Source organism: Mus caroli, chromosome 3 (assembly GCF_900094665.2).
Source record: "Mus caroli chromosome 3, CAROLI_EIJ_v1.1, whole genome shotgun sequence".
Taxonomy (NCBI): Eukaryota; Metazoa; Chordata; class Mammalia; order Rodentia; family Muridae; genus Mus; species Mus caroli.
The window spans coordinates 139,631,403-139,653,099 of record NC_034572.1 but is presented as its reverse complement, the minus strand read 5'-3'; the positions used below and the strand labels follow the sequence as shown (position 1 = coordinate 139,653,099).

General features: G+C 42.9%; 3 protein-coding genes and 1 long non-coding RNA gene across 10 annotated transcripts in view; 2 read left to right on the top strand and 2 right to left on the bottom strand.

Annotated features, from left to right (window-relative positions):
- Positions 1 to 3,102, top strand: part of Spata1 (spermatogenesis associated 1) — a 40,120-nt gene extending 37,018 nt beyond the window's left edge. For 2 of the 3 annotated variants that reach the window (XM_029474788.1, XM_021158634.2), the window contains one exon: positions 2,823 to 3,102. The gene's annotated coding sequence lies outside the window, so the exon portion shown is untranslated. The remainder of the gene's footprint in view (positions 1 to 2,822) is intronic. The other variant, XM_021158635.2, reaches the window with a different exon arrangement.
- The window catches only part of Ctbs (chitobiase), a 15,785-nt gene extending 5,453 nt beyond the window's left edge, over positions 1 to 10,332 (bottom strand). The window contains exons 1-6 of one of the 2 annotated variants that reach the window (XM_029474789.1): positions 10,153 to 10,332; positions 6,156 to 6,294; positions 5,634 to 5,695; positions 2,803 to 2,974; positions 1,498 to 1,595; positions 513 to 674 (exon numbers count right to left, since the gene is read on the bottom strand). In XM_029474789.1, coding sequence (XP_029330649.1) covers positions 513 to 674; positions 1,498 to 1,595; positions 2,803 to 2,974; positions 5,634 to 5,695; positions 6,156 to 6,294; positions 10,153 to 10,281 — 762 coding nt within the window. In that variant the 5' untranslated portion in view covers positions 10,282 to 10,332. Of the gene's footprint in view, positions 1 to 512; positions 675 to 1,497; positions 1,596 to 2,802; positions 2,975 to 5,486; positions 5,696 to 6,155; positions 6,295 to 10,152 lie in introns of both variants that reach the window. The other variant, XM_021158637.2, reaches the window with a different exon arrangement.
- Positions 10,333 to 10,403: 71 nt separating this feature from the next.
- LOC115030623 lies at positions 10,404 to 12,656 on the top strand. The gene is made up of 3 exons (XR_003836215.1): positions 10,404 to 10,607; positions 11,424 to 11,545; positions 11,630 to 12,656. It is a non-coding gene; the product is annotated as an uncharacterized LOC115030623 (long non-coding RNA).
- A 5,353-nt stretch (positions 12,657 to 18,009) lies between these two features.
- Ssx2ip (SSX family member 2 interacting protein) overlaps positions 18,010 to 21,697 on the bottom strand; it is a 37,448-nt gene continuing 33,760 nt past the window's right edge. For 3 of the 4 annotated variants that reach the window (XM_021158599.2, XM_021158601.2, XM_021158602.2), the window contains exon 14: positions 18,010 to 20,876. In XM_021158599.2, the coding sequence (XP_021014258.1) occupies positions 20,702 to 20,876 (175 nt within the window). In that variant the 3' untranslated portion in view covers positions 18,010 to 20,701. The remainder of the gene's footprint in view (positions 20,877 to 21,697) is intronic. The other variant, XM_021158598.1, reaches the window with a different exon arrangement.

Sequence of the window (21,697 nt, the reverse complement as noted above, 5' to 3'; positions counted from 1 at the left end):
GCCTGCCTCTGCCTCCCAGTGCTGGGATTAAAGGCGTGGGCCACCACCGCCCGGCTATGTTTCCTTGTGTAATATTTTTCTGTCTCTAAATTTTAACATTCCTTATCATTTGTTTTACTTTTAGAATAAACTTGATAGATGATGGTATTTTTAATATAGAAATATATCATGACTTATCTACTACTCTGCGTTTCATGTGAAGATTCTCAAACATAAAAACTACGTTGACCAAAGCCTTTCAAAACAGTCACCTTAGCATAGTTGCCGGCTCCTAAGGGAGTCCTCTTTGTGATATGCACGTTTCATAGAACTTTCAAAAGGAAGCCGACCAAGCAGAGCATTGTACTAGTAATGTAGCTTGAATTGCTCTCTGGGGAACTAAGTCTACTGATTACACAGCTTCAAAGACAGGCTTACACAAATAAACAGTAACAAACAGTAAAACTGGTACCTAACCACACCATAATAAAATTATGTAACAGCATAAATGTTCAAAAATTGTGAAGATGTACCTTGTAGTTATAATAGGGAGCTTGCTGGTCTTTATCCCACTGGCTTCCAGAAACAGAACCATTTACCTGCTTCATGATCACCTTGTAGGGCACTTGATGGCCTGCAGCATCGCTACAAGGAGCCCCCCTGAAAGGGACCTTTGCAATGCTGCAAATGTCATCCTAGGAATTCAAACATGTGCGTGTCATTATTGAGCAAATGTTAAAAGCCAAATGAGAAAAATAATAAAACTGTTAGAAATAAAAGATATAAGTAGAAAAAAAGAAAAAATGAACTAGAGGACACAAGCCAGCAGCAATCTTCAAAAGCTCTGGTTTGGGCATACATACATGTCTCCAGAAAGAAAAAGGGAAAGAAAAAGAAAAAAAAGAACTAGAGGAGAAATAAAAGATATGCTATAGGGCTGGAGAGATGGCTCAACAGTTTAGAGCATTGATTGTTCTTCCAGAGGTCCTGAGTTCACTCCCAGCAACCACATGGTGGCTCACAACTGTCTGTCATGAGATCTGATACCCTCTTCTGGTGTGTTGGAAGACAGCTACAGTGGACTAATATACATAAAACAAATATTTTTTTTAAAAAAGATATGCTACAAATAACCTGATTATACAGAATAATCATGAAATTGATAATAAAATAAAATGCATGGCATTCAGAAACTGCCATGATAGTAAAGAGTTAAAAAGAACCGGGCGTGGTAAACACCTTTAATCCCAGCACTTGGGAGGCAGAGGAAGGAAGATTTCTGAGTTCGAGGACAGCCTGGTCTACAGAGTGAGTTCCAGGACAGCCAGAGCTACACAGAGAAACCCTGTCTCGAAAAACAAAACAAAACAACAACAACAACAACAACAACAAAAGAAAAAGAAACAAAGCTTACCCTCAAAATGCATTCAGAAATCTCAATAAGATCTCATATATTCAGAGCAGAACTAAGTATACAATGGAGTAATATCACATATACCCAATATAAGTTGTTCTTACCTTTGAGAGATTTAGGCAAATGTAATCATAGCCATACCAGGGAACACCCATTACAAGTTTCTTAGGGCTAATGCCCATCTTGATGTAGTCAATATATCCTAGTCACATGGGGGCAGAAAAACACATAATTATTCTGCTTATATATCTGTTAATATGTGCACACAATCTGGGACAACCATGGCAAACCTTAAGGTTGTAAAAACAGGTTTATTTGTTCAGATACAAAGTGTGTTTTTTTCTAAAATGTCATAAAAACCATCCCTTAAGGACTGGAAGTCCTATGTCTTGCTTTCTAAGATTTCTTTTTTGTCTTGTTTTGTTTTGTTTAAATAAGAGATGATATCCAGTGTAGATGATACTGGAAACAAAATACACAAAATACAGGAGAAATGAAAATTTCAAGAAATCCTATTAAATTTAGGTTCTAACTGCTAACATATATTTCATATTTGGGATTCTAAAGCTTCAAAAAAGTTCTATAAATCTTAAACTTTGTGGCAGTGATATTCAGAATTTCTTATAGAAACTCCAGTGTTCCATGATTACAAATATGATGTGTGCTTCCTACTGACTGGTGGAGATAAAAAATGCCCGTGCTGTTATACAGAAGCAAGCTGTAGTTTAGAGCACAAGGAGCATGAATGGGCTCTCCAACTCCCCCTGAGAGTGTTGACTGGCTACACCGTGGGCCAGTCTTAGGCCACAGCCACAGACGCTCTAAAGTCATGAGTGCACAGTGCTGTTGTAACCACAGAACACTTTCGCTTGGGTCTCCCCAACTCTGGCTCTTACAGTCTTTCTATCCACCACACAAATGGCTCTTGAGGTGTGTGTGTGTGTGTGTGTGTGTGTGTGTGTGTGTGTTTGTGATACAGCATACCCATCAATTCCCACTTCTGGTTGAATATATATGATTGCGTCCATAAACATTCACATATACATGCATATACATACACAGTTATCTAAACTCCTAACTAGTTGTGAATTTCTGCATTAACTTTCATAATATTAAACAGAAATATCTTGGCATATGACAAGTGTATGGCCTGAAGCAAAAATACGCATGCGAGTCCCATCCTATCTATAATGTAGAATCAATGATAATAAAGCTACCCCATAAGGATATGTAAGTAAAATTAAATATTTTTGAAAACCTAAAGCTCTCAAATTTTTGTATTTCATTCATAAAGCACAGTTTTATATAGAAAGAGTGTAAAAATAATTTAGAAATACTAAAATACACCTTAGTGCCTGAGGTTTTGGAATAAATATTACTAATTAAGTGATCATTTTTTGGATTCTTACCAGTTAATGTCTGATTGTAGGGAGCATTGGCGGCTGCAATACATTCTGACCAGATCTGACTTTGCTCATCGTAAGACATCACAAAAAGAAAGTCACAGGCATCTGCGATCCCAGTGTAATTATAGCACCTTTTGTCTATGCGCTTTGGTGACCAAGCTACATCAAAGGTTACCTGTGAAAAAACTACATATTATTTACATAACATTTATTGACTTATTCTACTCAAAAATAAAGAAATGCTTATAATGTATGCATATAGAATTTAATACATGTAGAAGAGCTCTAATAAATATGTTTTGTTACTACATTGGACTGGCCTGTGTCTATAACTGGATACACAAGGACCAGGAACAGAGCACTGTAAAGAAGAAGGATTTCAACTCCAAATGTTCTCAAAGCCTGGGCTGGGAACTCACTAACTGGAAGGAGCAAGTTCAATGGTAATGCATGATGTTGGAGCATATGCAATATGTTGAAAGTGAAGTCATGTGAAAAGAAATCAAATACAGAAGACTTTAAAGTACTGTGCAGGCTACGCAGGTCACCCATTGGTACTGCCTGATGGTATTCTGAGTTAGTCCCTGATTCACAATTATATGACATGGTAGGGTGGGCCAAATACTACATATACATATACACATACACATATATATACATACACATACATATACATACAGTCAGATAACTAGGATTTATTTGTCAACTCAAAATGCTTAAATGATCTTAGTTTCTGGAAACAGCCAAATGAAACAGGTAATATTCCTTTATTCTGAATGGTGATCAACAAGGATGAGTATCTTAAAATACGGGTTTTTACCTCAATTAAATGTAAGTTTTATTTTAATGTCTAGAAACAGTCTAAAAATCCCACCAAGTGTTTTTTCCTTAATTAGGCACCCAGTAAACACCTAATAGATATAAAATGAGTCTTTATGTTAAAATATTTATATTTTGTCCAATTTATCTTACCAAACTTTGTCACAGTTTTTCCTTATGCTTCACTGAGTATTAAAAATTCTACAAAAAATGGCTGTGAAGTAAAGTGTTTATAAATTGGACCCATTTTGTTGTTCCCCGTTATTACAAAATGGAACTGTCGTGCAGTATTGGAGCAAGTGAATACCTCTAATCCAGTGGTTTTCGACCCTCCTACTGCTGTGACCTTTAATGCTGTGGTGAGTTCCACTCAACACTGCTAATCACTTGCTGTCATCCCATCAAAGCCACACATCTCCTTCCCACTGATATGTCCATCCTTGTGTCATATAATTTGACCAGTGAGTCTCATGTGACAACCAGCTCTATCAGAATCACCCAAAGTACATGCTAAAACTGCAGGTCCCTAAGCTCTAGCCCACATTCAGTGAATTAATGTCAGGAAATTTTAAATAACACCCCACGTGATCCTAGGGCAAGCTTCAGAACCATTGGTTTATAGAACTTACGGTGCTCTACCTTGGACGAACATCACATGTATATACAATAGACACGAAAAATATATTTATTATACATACTTTATATAAGGGTGATCTTTTGCATTTATAAATTCTACAAAGTACAGATAAAAAAGGTTTGCTAATTTTCTATACTGTGGATATTTCTAAAATTTTCTATGTGTGGATATTATTCTTAACTTTATATCCTCAACAGTCAATATAATAGCTATGTATATAACATTGTATTAGGTATTATTAGCAATATAAAGATTTTAAAGAACATGAGTAGTTTTGCATATCAAATACTTTGCCATTTAATGTACATGACTCTAGCATTAGCATCTACAGATTTTGATTTTATACACTGGAAACAGTCTTACGTGGATACCAAGGACAATGTGTGTGAGTCTACTTAAATGTTTTAGCTGTTTTGAGATAGCATCTCACTATGTAGCCCAGGCTAGCCTTGAACTCCCAGTCTCCCTGCCTCTACCTACTAAGCACTAGGATTAAAGACATGTATCATCACATATGTTTAAAAACAGGGATAATTAATTTTCTCAGTAATTGTGTGTGTGTGTGTGTGTGTGTGTGTGTACACTAGAGGTTGTACCAAGGGCCTCATGTATATATCTGGGAGTGACTCTCCCATGTGGATATGTGTGTATACATAGGTTTTTATTCATTTTTAAGATCATGAATTTTTTTAATGTGCATACATATTTAACAGTCCTGCTCTGGAGGCACATTGCCCTTTGCTACTTACACATTGTCTGACAAGATTACTTGTGTTGAGGTCTGCTGTAATTATGCTCCTGGCTCTACGGACATAGTCCTGACTGGTTCCATAGACTTAGTGCTTTGAGCTCTCATGGGCCCTGAGTGCTTCGCAAATACTACAGAGCCTACAGAGAGTGAGACAGTTCCCTAGCACTAACCTCTTCTTTAGTGCCTGAGTTTTCTGCTCTGTACCGGTAAAGGCCAGTTTAGGCCCTCCTGGCTTCTTGCTGCCCACAGTGTACAGTGCTGCAGACAAGAGGACAGAACAGATGCAGTGTTGTATTTTGATATAAATAGAGACCTAGGACCTTAAATAACAGTAACACTCCAGAAAAGGGGTTTTGGGAAATGTGTGCAGAGACTCTTCCACCATTGCTATAAAACTAAGAGGTCACTAATCATCCTTATACATTTAATCATACATTTTGATTAAACACCACCACCACCACCAATGAGTATTGATGTGACCTGTGATCCCTGGATCTCACGATGGAAACACTCTGTGGTTTCTTTGACCAGAGCTGTCAGTGCTTCATATTCAGGTGATGAACAGGTAACTTCCTGCTCTATGTCTATATTAATCCCATCCATATACTGCGCCTTGGCTAACTCAACTTTCTGAGCTATCCACGATGCTCTGAAGGTAGGATCAATGATATTCTTCAGAGAGACGTCACCTTTGGAAGGAACAGACATATTTACATATGGATATGGATACTTTTCATAGGTAAAACCGTTTACTTCCCAAAGCCACTCCCAAAGGGATCATTATGTCTTTGAAACACATGAATTTTGGAATATCAAGCCTCTAATCTGCTTTCCAAGTGGAGAAATCGTACCAAATAACAGCTATTGCTTACTAATCTTCAACATAGTCCCTGTGAGCTAAAACCATCCTGAATTAGGAGCAGAGCTTGTAGACCATACTAAAGGTCAGCGTGCCATAACTAGGCAATCACATTTGCTCAAAAACAAGGAGTAGGCGTATTCTTTTTAAAACTGTGTTTGTGGAATAGATTTAGTGGTATCTACAACTAAGGTTTTGAATAAAAGAGGCATAAAAAGGACTATATATAGTAAACAATACACATTTTTTTTTTTTTGCATTGGCTAGACGTGTGTCTGCTTAAAACATACCTTTTAGCACTACCCTGGCTCCTTTTGAATGAGCGTAGCACATAAGTTCTGGGTCATATTTTCCAAAAGCTGCCACAGTTGTAATCTGTGACCAGTCATAAGATTTCCAGGTTTTCTGTCCAACATCAAATACAAAGACCTGCCAGGAAAACAGGGGTAGACACTGGCACTTAAATTGAGGTTATCATACTGACATCCAGATACTTGAACCACCTCCACATGTCAGGCAGTGGGCACTGAGTGTAATATGAAGACATCAGGCTACCAGTATATTAAACTGGTGGTTGCATGGACCTGGAAGAAGTACTGGCTAGTGGTGAGGCCTGAAGACAGAAAGAACACAGCGACTATAAATGTTCCGTATGGCAGAAACCTAGAATTTAGAAAAAGCATAAAAGAGAACACAGACTGTTGAATTTGGGGTAATTCATGAAAGCCAGCCCTGTTGAAAAGTTAGTATCCTGAGGGAAATGGAGAGAAGAAAACCATTTTTATTTAATAAAACCACCTTATTGTAATGGACTCACATGAAACCTCACTCTTCTATCTTAAGGTAGCCACTCAGACTGCAACTCAGTGAACATCTCTACAGACTGGGTGGCCTTTTGGAGCCACGGAGCTTCATTTAAGGTTTCGTACTTTTACCGTCGATTATATTTTTATAAACACACAAGTGTGACAATTGACATGAGAAGAACCACCAGCTCTACATCTTTATGTGTTCTTTGCCTGAAATACTCCTCACCTAATATTCAGACACAAGTATTTTTTAAAAGGAAAAGGAATGCATCCTAGAAAATTCCCTTGGGCTGAAATGAGGAATGGATTAAAGAGGAACCCACGCTGGAAGCACAAAAGGGGAAGAGTTTGGATAAATATCGCCAGAACTCATGAGTGAGACCTCAGCGAAGGTGGGAGCGCCAGAGGTCACAGAGTTTGCTGACCTTCAGGCTTCTGCCTGTTTCAGATGCAGCCGTGGATACTGCGTAGGTTGCTGTGTGTGCTTTTGAATGGAGCTGACTTAGACGAGTGGTCAGGTCCAGTTTTAAAGGAGCTAATGTTCCTTCAGTGTCTTTCCCTCAGAGAGGACCCTAGAAGCACAAAAGCGTCACTGGCCATGTTCCTTTTACCCGACGGTATTCATTTATGGAGAGAGCTAACCCTCATGAAAATGCAGGAGAGGGGTTTTGCTAGGCGAGAGAGGCACAGAGGTTAACAAATACCAAGATCCATTAGGAAATTACAGTAGCATCAAGGCCTGGAAGGAAATGTAGGGGCCTTGATTCCATGACCAAGGAATCTGCTCTCTAGGTGGTGAAAGAAACCATCCATGATGGCTTCATGGGAGGGGACCTCTGCATTCTGGAGGATGACAAAAGAAGAGAGCCTACAGGCGAGTGAGCATTTGCAGACTAGGGCCAAGTTCCTACAACTCAAGTTCCCCACAACTGAAAAGAGTTCTGAGACTGTGGAAGCGAAGAGGTAGCTACGACGCAGAGGTGCTGAGAGAGAGAGGAACAGTATAAAACCCACTAGGTGGTACTCTCAAGCAGTATCTGAGGGCCACAGAGTTGTTCATTCTTCTGGAGTTCCGTTAGAGCTTCAAGAAGGGGTGGCACATTATACTGGCACTGAAAATAGAGATGTAGGGGCCCACAGGAGAATGGACCAGTAAGGGCTGTGCAGAGCAACAACCGTAATTGGTAAGGCTGTCATTGAATGTCTCAAAACCAACCATGCCTTTACCTTTCCGAATTAACTGTGCACAGTTCATGTTTTTTTCTGTCAAGCAACCATTCAATAAAGTTACTACACACAGAATGTGAAAACTGGATAGCTCAATGTTTTAATTCTCACATTTAAGACTCAACTTGTTCAAAACAAAACAAAACAAACCCCAACAAGGTAGGGCCTGTGATCTAATGGCAGCTACTCCCAATCTTGAGAACACAAAGGGAGGGGTGTTAGATATCCATGGTGGGGAATGGTATCTTAGTGACTGTTAACTGTGATGAAACACTGACCAAAGCAACTTGGGGAGGGAAGGGTTGATTCAGCTTATACTTCCATATCACACTGTTCATCGTCAAAGGAAATCAGGACAGGAACTCAAACAGGGTGGGAATCTGGAGGCAGGAGCTGATGCAGAGGTCAGGGGAAAAGGCTCCTTACCGCCATGGAACCCAGGACTGCCTGTTCAGGAAAGGCACCACCCATTATAGGCTGGGTCCTCCTCCACCAATCACTAATTCAGGAAATGTCCTATAGGTTAACCTATAGGCATTTTCTTTCTTTCTTTTTTTTTTTAATTAGGTATTTTCCTCGTTTACATTTTCAATGCTATCCCAAAAGTCCCCCATACCCACCCCCCCAGTCCCCTACCCACCCACTCCCCCTTTTTGAGGCATTTTCTTAATTGATTCCTCCTCCCTGGTGACTCTAGCTTGTGTCAAATTGGCATAAAACTTGCCAGTACAAATGGGTTCATTCTCAAAGCACAGGTCAGTCCACCATAATTCTGCCACACAAATATATGCAGCGGGGAAGGAGACTCTTATAATCTCATTTCAAGAAGCAAAAGGCTAGTGAGGCCTCGTTTACTACGAGTTTATGGATGCGGATAATTTTCTTAGCATGTAATGACAAATTCTCACAAATACTATATCACCCACTAAGTGTTGAGTGCCACAATAAATCAGATTGTTATAAAACCACTTAATTGAGGGGAGGAGCTTTAGGCTGAAACAGCTGAGCAAGTCCCTTGAGTTCCTAGTTAGCCAATCAGATCAGTCAGCTAATCTCTAAGCAGGTGTCTTAGGGCTTCTTTGGCTGTGAATTGGCACCATGACTGCAATACTTATAAAGGAAAACATCTCATTGGAGTTGGCTTACAGTTCCGAGGTTTAATCCTTATCATCATGGCAGCATCCAGGCAGCTGTGGTGCTGGCGAGGGAGCTCAGAGTTCTAAGCAGCAGGGCAAAGACTGAGCCACTCTAGACAGAGTTTGAGCCTGGGAGACCTCAAAGCCCATCCCCACAGTGGCACACTTCCTCCAACAAGGCCACACCTGTTAATGTGTCACTTCCTATGGGACAAGCATGTAAACACATGACTCCATGAGGGCCATTCCCATTCAAACCACCACAGTAGGAAAGATCCACCGGACCATAAACTAAAAGTAACAGCTATCCATTGCCAAACAGCTAATTCTTTCACTCCCAAATTTTAATTTCTGATCTTAATGATCTGAGTGCTACTAAGGACCATTGCTCAAAGAAACGTTAATGCACCTAATTTTTTCTTGTTAAAGAATGTTCAGTTGCAGTAGGCAGTCAACAAAAATACTGTCACTATTTTTTCCTAAATAATGTATGCAAACACAAGCATTTAAATATCTATGTCTCGAAACCAAATATAAGTTTAAGACCCATGAACTGTTCCTTCTCTGTACAATTTTTTTGAGACTGGACCCTCTGACATCGCTGACCCCCAGGTCCAGCCACTGTCATCAACTTCAGTCACACGGTTTAACCACCGCTTCGTGTTAAGTCCGTAAGCTTTATAAGCCGTTCTGCTGGGTTAAAGAAAAATTGACTCAAATAGCTGGTTTTGCCGCTTTCCTGGGTGGGTGACTGTCCATAAACGAAAGAACTAATCCGTACCAAGTACAAAGGTTAGCAGAACATCCTGCTTTCGGATGTACTTTTGGAGGTGGACACTTTCCTACTAAATGTGCATTGCCTTGGAAACCAAGAACCGGTTCTCCTACCCTCCCCGCAGGTGGCTGAGCGGTTAGCGGGAGGAGCTGGCCTCGGGAATCTGATGAGGCAGGAGCATTATAATGCTCAAGCAGGAGCTCACAGTCTGCGGCCTGGGAAGTTGCCCAACCTCTGAAGGAAATCTAAAAAGAGGAAGACTCTGGTGGTTAAGGCTGCTCAGTGAGCGCACAACTTCTACAGCCTTGAGTATCAGAACGACGGGCAAAGGAGTGCTGACCTCGAAGTCGGGACGGTGGCGGATCGGTTGGCAGAGAGCAGCCTCGGAGCACGGGCAGTCCCCGGCCGAGAGCCGTGCCAACAGCGGCAGCAGCAGCAGAGTCAATTGCGGGAGGTCACACAGCGCCATGCCTGGGGTGGAGGCTGCGGGAATGACGCCTCTTGAAGGGCGGGCCCTGATGTCCGATGGGCAGGCGGGGCGGGGTCTCTGCTGAGGGGCGGGGCCTGATGCTAAACTGAGAGCGACCGGGCCTGCCGCTAGGTAGGTGGGCCCTAGAAGGCGGGGCCTGATGCGGGACTTTGTGGAGAAGTTGGGCTTGCAGCCAATTGACTGGGATCCCACCCCGGCTGCTGGGGGCACTACCTATGAGTAAATGTAAGATGTAACGGGGGTCTTCCCTACACTCCAGTGCTAGGAAGGGCTAGGTAAACAGTCTTGACCCAGGAGACTCGCAGGTAACTCTACCACTTTTATTCTCTCCATCACTCTTTGGCTCTACACCATTTCATGACCGTGTGGTCTGAACGTTTTCTGCTCATTCATCTTACAATTGTTTTTGAATCTCTTGCTTAGCGTTGCTCCCCGCACCCCACGCCTGCCTATAGCTCAGCACAGTGCTTGGCTTGTAGTAAATAGTACGTTCACTGTAAAACTCCAAGAGCTCCTGTTTTCTTTTTTTAAACTTCAATCGGTTTGAGACCCTTCTAGGCATTCTTTTCCAAGTCTTCACACAGGGTATCTTTTAAAATGTAAAATAGACGGGTGATATTATTGTCAAATTACAAGATGTTTGGTTAAGTATGTATTGTGATTTTCCAGCATAAATAGAGAATTTAAAGATAAACTCTGTGCGGTGATTTTGCATGAGAGCTATGACCTCAAGAAAAGCCTTTCCTTTAAAGATAAACTCTGTGCCGTGATTTTGCATGAGAGCTATGACCTCAAGAAAAGCCTTTCCTTTTGCTATGAGAATAGGGAAGGGAACTCTGACAGCGTCATCAGGTCCTGTGGGTGTGACCTGGATTGCTCTGCTCAGCCCGTGTAGTGAAAGCTGGAAGGAGAACACACTTTGAAGATTTTTGCATTTCTTTGTGGATTCTTCTGTTTAAGTATCATCAGGAATAAAAATTCTCTTTATGGCTATAAAGGAAATTGAATGTCATTAAACTCATAATGACAATTAAAACACCAATTATAGCATATGAGTTTAAATTTATAGTACACTCCCTAAACACCAATAAAAATTTAAATGATGAAAATTCTTTTCCCAGAACCGAAATGTTATCAAAGCAAGGATCTCTCCGAGCTCTCTCAGAAGAGCAGAAAGCAAAGGATACTCGGGAACAAATTAATATATTTCTAATCCTGGCAGACTGGAAAGGCTGGAAACCAGGTTTGCTTTCTTGTCTTCATTTCTCTTCCTGTGGCTGTGATTAAAAAGTAACTAAGATAGCCTTTTTTTTTTCCTGGCTCACAGTTCAAGGTACAGTCTACCATGGCAAAGAGGTCACGGCAACAGGGTCTTGAAGCAGCCGTCACAGTCAGAAAACAGGATGCACGCATGCATGCAAGTGTTGAGCTGGCCTTCCTCTTCATAATGCAGTCTTGAAACTACCTCAGAAAATGGTGCAGCCCAGAGTGGCAGACAGAGTCTCCCCACCACAATTAAGTTGATCCTAGATAGGCGTGCCCAACATCAGGCTGACGGGTAGCACTATCAGGGCCCCTCCTTAAAGGCTGGATGAACGTGGTGGTGAAGGACTTTTGCTCGGCTACTTTTCCTCTCAGGCTCTGATCTGGACTGAACCCTCACCGTCCAATCAGAGTAGGAACCGTGTAAAGCAGGTGTGCTTTTCAGCCTTGTCTTACAGGCAGCGAAGCTGACCCACAGGCAGATGTTCCAAGGATCTGATGATGCTCAGTGTGAAGCAGGGGCTTGGCCTGACCTTGCCTTAATAGGTACTCTTGTTCTTCAGGGTTTTTCCACCTAAAACCTGATGTGTGCCTCAGTGGTTGACTGTAGCTTGATGTCGGTAAGGCGTGGAGCTAAGATTTCACCCTGGACAATGTAGCTCCACGTCAGCAACCTTAACACGGATGTCAAGTCGTCTCCACTCTCCATCAAGGCGGGGGAGTCTTCAAGCTGCCCCAGAGCCTGTCCTTATCTGGCCTTTGAGCAAGTAATCTGTCGGCTCCTGTAAAACTGCACAGCATCCCAGGGCCACAGCACCTCCATTCTTAATGGCAATCTCAATGTGTTAGGCAAGTCTATTTTCCTGACATAGAGGAAACTGTCAGCATTAGGGTGACAGTTTAAGACTCACACAAAGCCTGCAGCACAGGGCATCATCCCCTTCTAGAATCACATGGCCATCCTTACCTGGTATTGAAGAGTAGGTCCTCCAGCCTACCTCACACCCATCTTTCCCTTCCATAAGGAGTAGGTTTCAAAGCCAGGAATTGTGGCACATGTCCTCAGTACCAGCATTCAGGAAGCAGAGGCAAGCAGATTGCTGCTGAGGTCAAGGCCAACCTGGTCCACATAGTTCCAGGCCAGCCAGGGCTACATGGTGAGATCCTGTCTTACAAAAAAACAAAAACAAAAAGGAAATAGGTTTCAGCTCTTGCGTGGCTCTTTCAGAATGTTTACTAACCAACCCAGCATTCTAAAGACTAATAATTGCAGATAGTTTCTTAACCTTGGGCTGGAAATTATCTTCTCATTCCTGGCCTTTGACCTGGGGAACTTTCTGGAAACTGTGGTCTCTCTGTAAGAGTAAGGTACTCTTCACACATTTGAAAACAGACAGCTAACATTTCTGCCTCCTCTGATTCCTAAATCTTTCCTCTCTAGCTAAACAAATTAACTCGCATCCCTAGATCCTGACTCATCATCCACTCTAAGGTCATCGTGACTCTAAGGACAGGGTGTGTGGCACTTACAGACATTCCAGCATGAGCAGGTCTATGCAGCATACTGCATAACTTACTTGCAGAAGTAGATGCGCCTTTGTGCCTGTCCTACCCATGTGGGATTATAATAAATTCACTATGAGTAAAGCCTCTGTCTACATTGGTTTGGTAGTTAATGTAAAACCCACTCTCATTCTCGCCGTTTACTAATGTTACAAACATAACCTGCTTCACAGATTCATCCTATAAAACTGCTTCTTATTGAGTCAGTCCATCCTGGATGCAAAGATTTGGAGATGCTGTGCCTTTCATGGACTTCAAGTTGAGAGGCTTAGAGAACAGGCTGACAAATCTGCAAACATAGTATTTGCCCGTGTCTTTCATTGGCATGAAAAGGAATCTGTTTTCCACCTGCCTCATGATGGAAACCAATCAAGACAGAGCCCATCCTGATGACCAGGTCAGCATGCCAAGGCTGAAGAGCGGACAGAAGCCTTCTGTTTATGGCTCATCTCTAGCACTTTTTACCACAGCCCCCACACTTGGAGATGGCCACAATCTTGTCTGCATTAGCATACTAAAGTTGCAATAACTAAGTACCCTAAAGGAGATGAATGAAGCAATAACAAGATATTTATTGCTCCATGATTCTAGATGTCCAAGAGCAAGATTATCGGGGGTAGGGGGTGGGGGGTGGGGTGGGTGTCTTTCTAAAGGCTACAGGAGAAATCTGTTCTAGCCTTGTGAAAAGTCATCTTCATGTTCACACGACCTTTTTTCTTCATATGTCCATGTTCACATCTTCCCTTGCTTCTATAGACACCAGCCATTGCAATAGAAGCCGTGTTGATTTCATTTTAATAGAGAGGGATCCTCATTGCTGAGTCATTAGGGGTTAGGAATTCAACATGAATTTAAGGGCAGTCGGTTTAACATGTAACAGTTTCTATTTACCAGATAGTTTGTAATGCCAGTTTTCTTCCACATCATTCAGGATATAGAATGGAAGGAATTCTTTCAGAATTCTAATTAAAATAATAGAAATTTGCCTTAATTTTCATATAAACTATGATGGTGATGTTACCAATAATAATGACCATGGTAGAGCATATATAGTAATTTTTTCCATGGTGACGGTAACTTTATCAAGAACCGTATTCTAAAAATATGAACAAAACAGTATAATAGTGACTCAAAGAACTGCTGGGCTCTATTGTGCTCCACCTAATCCCACTGCCAGAAATATAGGTCCTTGTAAGTCAAGGTTCAGACCAACTTAACTTTAGTGAAAGCTATTACGTCTTGCTAGCAACACTAAGGGATGTACTGATCCAGCCCATCACAATAACTCCATGCTTCTCAGTACATTTCTTCCAGTATGTGTTACTTCCCACATGAATTCTGTCTTCGTTAGCTCTGTAACCATAGAGGCGGCACTTGGCCCACTTGTAGCTGGAAGGAAGACCGTTGATACTCAAGCATATGCACTTATTTCTGGAGAGTCGCATGCATCCGTCCCGCCAAGGCTGATGACATTAGCTACCCGGTCTTGGAAAGAGAAGGAAATGAGGTTCCCAGAACAAGTCCCACCAAAATGAGCCAATGGTCGTCCCTTGTCTTCTCGGATGTTAAATTGAGCCAGTTATTTCACACAGCTTACTGTGATGGCCAACCTGTCAACTTGACATGCCCTAGACTCATCCAGGGGACAAACCAGTAAGCAGCGCCCCTCCATGGCCTGTGCATCAGCTCCTGCTTCCTGACCAGTCCTGACTTCCTTTGGTGGTGAACAGCAATGTGGAAGGAAGTGTAAGCTGAATAAACCCTTTCCTCCCCAACTTGCTTCTTGGTCATGATGTTTGTGCAGGAATAGAAACCCTAAGACTGGTGGGATTTGGTGATGCAGCTGTGTGAGTCATTTTTGTTCCTATAAATAACTCCTCATCACATTCACGTAAGCAACCTCAACAATTCACTGGCTCACCAAGCTGAACTTGGGTGGTGTCCATACTTTCCTCTGTTATGGGATCCCTAGGTGAGGTAAGGAAACATATTATATCTGTCCAGAAAATTCTGTCACACAACGGGTTCCCAGGACCAGGTTCCTGCTGGTCTAGAGAGCTACAGTCTGCTGTGGTCACTTCTGCAGATCGTCGTCTTATCCCTAGGCTCTGTACTGCCATCTTGCTTTGTTTAGTACACTGCTGCTTTTATAATGAACTGTTACGTGAGCTGTGAAAGTCAGCTTTTCTGAATATGACTTCTAATCAGGTTTCTGTCAGTTACACACAGACTCAAACCTGAGTTTCTTTTAGTGAAGCCAGCTCTGCTGACCATGGCCCTTCCAGAGGAACACAGTAGGGAGGTGACTACACCCACTCCCCCACCCCCCCAACCCCCCCGCCTGGATGGAGACAGAGCAAAGGTGCATGGGATTGCATCTGCAGCCATACCTAGTGCTGCACTAACACAATGTTCTTGTTCTCTCGGACACTCTGGGACTGCTTCTGTGCTAGGACAACAGGAACTTTGGTAATTACAGTGGAGCCACAAGCGGGGCAGGAGAGGCAGCTCAGTGGTTAAAGGAACTTGCGGCTCTCACAGAGGACTGAGTTCCTTTACCAGCCATATAATAGATAGCTCACAGCCTCCTGGAACTCCAGGTCCAGGGAGTCCAACACCCTCTTTTGGCCTCTATGCATGCCACATGCACCCTGCCCACAAAATAGTAAAGGAATTTGAATGGCTACGTCATGCCCACTAAGTGGTTTAAGAATACAAGTCCACTGTAATCGTCTCACTTTACCTTGAGCAAGACTGAACGCTGATGAGTGGGTTAAAAACTTGAAAATGGCGACATGCTAGACAGCTGCATAAGCTCTGAGGGCAAATGGCACTATGAGATGGGCTGTGTGTGGCTTAGTGTGCTTTGTAAAATGGAGCGATGGGAAAATCTGAAATGGTTTCCTGCAGGGTGTCTCAGCTGGGGACCTTCAGTTCACAGGGTGAAATAATCACGAGGCAGACACAAAGACTAGATTTGCATTATGCTTCAATTATTCCTGTATATTTCATTTGAATTGATACAAATTTCTGTGTGTTGGTTTCCACTGCACATATAAACAAGTGCCAAGAACTGTATGTTAGCATATGTTACAACTTGCTTCTGTCGCAGGAGCTACGGTATCTGAGGCAGGACTCAAAGGAACTAGCTCTGCGAAAGGGAGATGGGACTTAATGAAAATTCAAAATGGGGCTGCTTGGAGAGGGAGTGCACCCCACACAGGGTAACCCTCAGCCACAGCCGAGGCCTGTGGGCCCAGCCCAGCCACAGACACACTGTCATCATCACAACTTTTCTGGGACTCTGGGGCAATCTGTAGCCTTTGGACAGAGCCACCCTAGCAGAATGTTATGAAGTGACATGAAGTCTGCAAAGCCAAGCCTAGAGAGAGAGAGAGATCCTTGAGTCAATAGGAATGTCATTGCAGGATGTCACACAGAAGCAAGCCACTGTGTTTGGGATGGGTACATTTGTGGCTCTCTGGTCCTGTCTGCCAAGTCCAGAGTTCACCTCAGATTTGCCAGTCTTTCTGCGCTTTACAGGAACAAAGTTTAACTTGGGAGCACTTATGAACTGTGTCCTGCTTCCAGAGCTTTCCTCTTGACAAAGATGAGCAAGGGCTGTACAAAGACAAGGTCCACGATGGTCTTTCACATTCCGGTAAACCACTCTCTGTTTACAACGGTGTGCCAATGCACCGTGTGGCCACATGCTGGATTTCTCTTTCTTTGAGGCATTTCCAAGGAAACTTTGTTTAGAGAGTCTAATTTCTGACATCAAATAGCAGAGACTTTTTTTTGCTTAAGAATAAAATTACCAAAAAGTGGATCTTTTACTTTTCATACACACAAAAAAAAAGACTTCTCAAGAGAAAAGGAAAATACTTACATACTGTCACTGTTTCACAAAGCACCCTGCTCCACACAGGCTGAGAAGTACACCTCACTGGCCCTCTGCACCACGTGACCACCAGACATGCGCGCTGACTGAGTCCAGCTAAGCCAGAATTAAAAAAAAAAAAAGTCTACCCATACGAGCTGCGGCAATGCACAGCAAATGGGAGATCCTGGGACCAAGTGGAAGGCCCCAGCGGTCAGGTTTCATTAAGAGTTCAGCAACCTTGAGTTACCTACCATTCAACATGAACTTGTTATTGAATTTTAAAAGAAGAGTGTTAATAATCCTTCAGAGGTCTATTATAAAAGAGCCAAAATAAAATGAATCCTTTACACTGTATTTTGATAAGTAAATGGGTAAAATTCCATTTAAACATTTAAAAGCTATTATGAAAAAGGTTTTAAAATAAATGTTTCTCCCAAAGATAAAGAATGTTGGCAGCTTCCAGGATGACAAGTGAACTCACTGCAGACCGGTGCTCTTGCAGTAAGCGGATGAAACACCCACGTCAGCAGCCCTCCACAGCAGACTGTCAAGCCTGCCTTTCAGATCTGGACCTGAAGATGATCCTGCAACCATCCAGTCTGCTTTCGCATTTGACAATGCTGAGACATGTCCTCACCTCCTTGACTGAGATGACAAGGGGGCGGCCTGAGCTATACACACACAAAACTTGCAGCCTTTTATATTACTCTAACTCTTATTATGTGTAGTGTGATCTACCTTAAAGTCTGCCAAAAGTCAAGCACGGACACATAGAGACCAGGATCCAGCATCCCAGAAGTCAGAGCTTTATCAGTGTCACCGTCCCTTGTAACGAAGAAATGTGCTGCTCAATGATATCCATCAATATTGACAACGTCCCAACAGACCTTTGTAAAGGGCGGGAGTCTGCCTGTGCCACCGGCAGCACAGCACTCCTGAGCCCTTGAAATTCAGTATTCCCAAGGGCTCACAAAAAGAAAACTTCAACTGTCAACTGGTGGTTTTAGACCAAATCATTTAATAGTCCATTCCATTTTAATTTACATTCAGTCCCCAGGAGGAAAAAGAAGTCACCACTCAATTTAGAAAAAAAAGGTTGAAATCATCTGTTCCCTGGCCTCACCTGACCTCACCCTGACCTCACCTGCACGCTCACACCTTCACTTCATGCATGTCTCCTGCGGGAGAGAAAAATCGTATCTGCTCTGCACATCAGCATTCGTGAAAAACAAACCCTGCAAAAACATTAAGTGTGCAGAGTACACCCCACAGGAGACCCCGTGAAATGGGCAAGCGGACCCGGAACAGCTCAGATGTGTGACTGGCGCACCACTGGCTTACGATAACCGAGGTTTTTCTGTGGCCTTCAGCCCAGGGATCCCCAGTGATGGGGGAGTAGGCCCATCGTCTGCTCCTCCTGACAAACCCTGAGAGAGCAGCAGGTCCTTTGTCCATGGTTACTGAATGGAAGAGCACACACACACACACACACACACACACACACACACACACACACAGGGCAAAGTGTATTTACTGAAGTTCCAGGACTCAACTCAAGAACGCCTCCCTCCTACACGGGTGTGTGGACTTGGAAGAATTCTCACAGCAGGGCAATCACAGGAGGGGTCTGTTAACCCACAGGGGTGGTTCAAACTGCATTTTAGGCACCTCATCATGCCCCATAGACTCTGTTTCCCACAAACATCAGGTGACTGCACGCCTCTGGACAATCCTGCCTAGCGAGGATAGGAATCACAGAATTTATAATTGCAATGGGCAGCAAAACAAGAGAGCTAGGAAAATGGACAGCCTCTGGCAGAGCTGTGCACATCCCTAAGGGATCTGGCTTGCTTCTACAGTTTCCTTTGACCCTTCCCAGGAATTTCTTTGCAGTATGAGAATTCAGCCCACACTGAAATGCAAACACAGCAGAAAAGCAGGAGTTCCTTCCCAGAAAACCCTCCGTATGGAATAAGGCACGGTTTTAACGAACAACAATATTTGTATCTGGCAAAGTGTGTGATAAGACAGACAGACCCCTGTGGGGACATGATATAGAAACAGACAGTAACTACTTCAAAACGGCTTGGGTTTCTTCACCAGAAGCTAATTACTCCACCCTAGCCGGGTTTCCTCTTCTGGACTATAGGAGCTCTGCAATGTCAAACTTTAAGGAATAAAAAAGTGATCGTGTACCAGGAAGCTCACACTTAAGAGCGAGCTCCTGAAACTCTGAACATGGTTGCTGTGGAAAGGCCACCTGCTCCGCTGCAGTGCCTCATCAGGTCGGGATGTCTTACAGACCCAGCCAGATGGCGGCAGCTGTGGAACCCGCAGTCACGCAGTGAATGGACAACACAAGGCTTCGCTTTTGGTAGCATGATGAATTTAATGCAACAGTCACAGCAGGGACAAGGAAAGAGAAAGGCAGATGGACTACCTGCGTCATCAAGCCAGGGCTTGTGTCAGCAGTGTCTGTGTGCAGAGACAAGCAGGGTGAGGCACTTAAAAGCTGCTGGATGAAAACCCATCCAGGAGAAGCCTGGGCCTACGTCTACATTTATGTTACTGTCATTACTATCATAGTGCCATACTTCTTACGAGGAAACATGCAGCAGAAACAGAAAGATCCTAAGATTGTTCTGAAAATGAGACGACACAGTGTCCAGAGTGCCATGTCTCAGTTATAAAAGTCAATGCTTCACATTGTCTTATTTCTTTAGTAGTGGTATCTAGTTGAAAATTTTTTAATTACAAAATTATTGGCAATGATATAAAGCCCTGGCTGGTACAGACATGACTGTACTGGCACCCATTTGGTAAGGAAAATATCAGCATCCAGCTATCTTAAATATCCTTTATCATCCAAATATCTCAATCCAATGCTCTTATATTATTATTCAAAGATACATTTGTCTTTCCCCCATTACTCCATAATCAATATTCCTCTTAGAAATTATAACATTCACATATATAAAATAAAATACAATGCTTTAAAAATCTCAAAAATGTAACGTTAGTAGTTCTAGTTATCTGAACTCAGCTTATGAAGGGGCTTTGATTTTTTATTGCCCAGATGGCTTAAAAATAAAATCTTAACTGTCATGTGGCAGTGGTCCTAACATCTGTAAACACCATGCCACTGAAAACATTTTAATTGGCATGAAATGCTATACTCAAGCATGGTGTGACGTTTTTAAACCTTAAAGCCTCTTAACATAGTCATGTATATTTATGTACAGACACAAAACATATGAAAGAGGTAATCCCAAAATCACACTAAACATAATAAATATAGAACCTGCTTTGTTAAAAATCTACAGTATACATTCAAGAAAAGGCTACACTTCCAATGCCAACCACACTTGGGACGAATCTTTAATGTTTACAGGAACCAGTCCCTAAAAGTGCTCTTCTCGGTACCTGGAGAGGCAATCATTCCAGCGCTTGTGTTTCCAACCGAACGAACGCCATTCATTCCTGCAGTCACAGAGCCAGGGGCTTCTGTTACTAACACACAACCAAAGCTTTGCATCCTTTTAAGTAGCTTAGCATTTCAGCTCTTTGGGGGAAGACAGCGAAGTCCAAACAATCAACTCTGAGCCTCTTAAGTTAGACGACTGACTTTATGCTACACCCTGTGTCAACTCCTCTAGCGCATATCTGGGAACAGCACTGCAGCCCGCGCATCTAAGGTAAGTCATCTCGTTCCTCGTGAGCGCTCGTGAAGGCCGAGGAACATCCGCTGTAGCACCCCTCCCGCGAGCTGGGCCTCGACTGCACGCTCCACTTCTGATCCGTGCTTCCTCTTGCCACCTCACTGGGTTTACTTTCTTCAGGAGTTATATTCAGCACACTGATGGAGCTGTTGGGGAAACAAGGTAAATCGCAGAAGCTAATTATCCGCTCCTTGGTTATCGTTTAGAGCAGATGGTCCTGAGCGTCTCAAGCCTGACTGCCCCCACGTCTGCACTAACAGAATGTTTTATTAACTGCACTGAAGAAAACAGGAGGCTGCACTTGGAAGAGCCTTCTTCTGACTTCCACCTACCCGTGAGGCGGGGCTGAGCAGCAGGGCCTGTAGAGCAATGGCCACTCCCATGTCTACCCTACCGTCAGTGTACTGGCTCTGGGTTCCCCTTATGCCAATCCCAGACAAGTATCATCTCTCAGCCTCAGCCGCGCCTTCTGGCCTGCTCTCCCAGGACACAGTTCTCACGCCACAATCTCCTCCCACGCAGAAACGTGGAATACTGCTTTTTTAAAGCTCATATTTTTCCTTCCCCTCCTCTTGCTTAAAATTCTCTCACATTTGCTCCACAGCTCTTGGATTACTGACCTGAAAATGGACTAAATTATCTTATAAATCATATATGTGCGTGTCCTAAGAGTAGGGAATAAACTGCTTTAATACTTTTACCTAAAGTAGGAATTTTCTTTACCAACCTAAGGAAGTGGATTTTCTTGGCTCTTTGCCCTTCAATACCCGTGTAATGGGCACACCAAAGAAACTTAAATTAGTTACTCTGAAAAACTATCAAAATGCCGTTCTTCAATATTAAAGTGCTTACATTTTTAAGTGATTTCCAGACATAATCACCTTAGCCAGCCTGCCTGCCTGCCTCTCCTCTCTCCCCTCTCTCCTCTCCTCTCCTCTCCTCTCCTCTCCTCTCCTCTCCTCTCCTC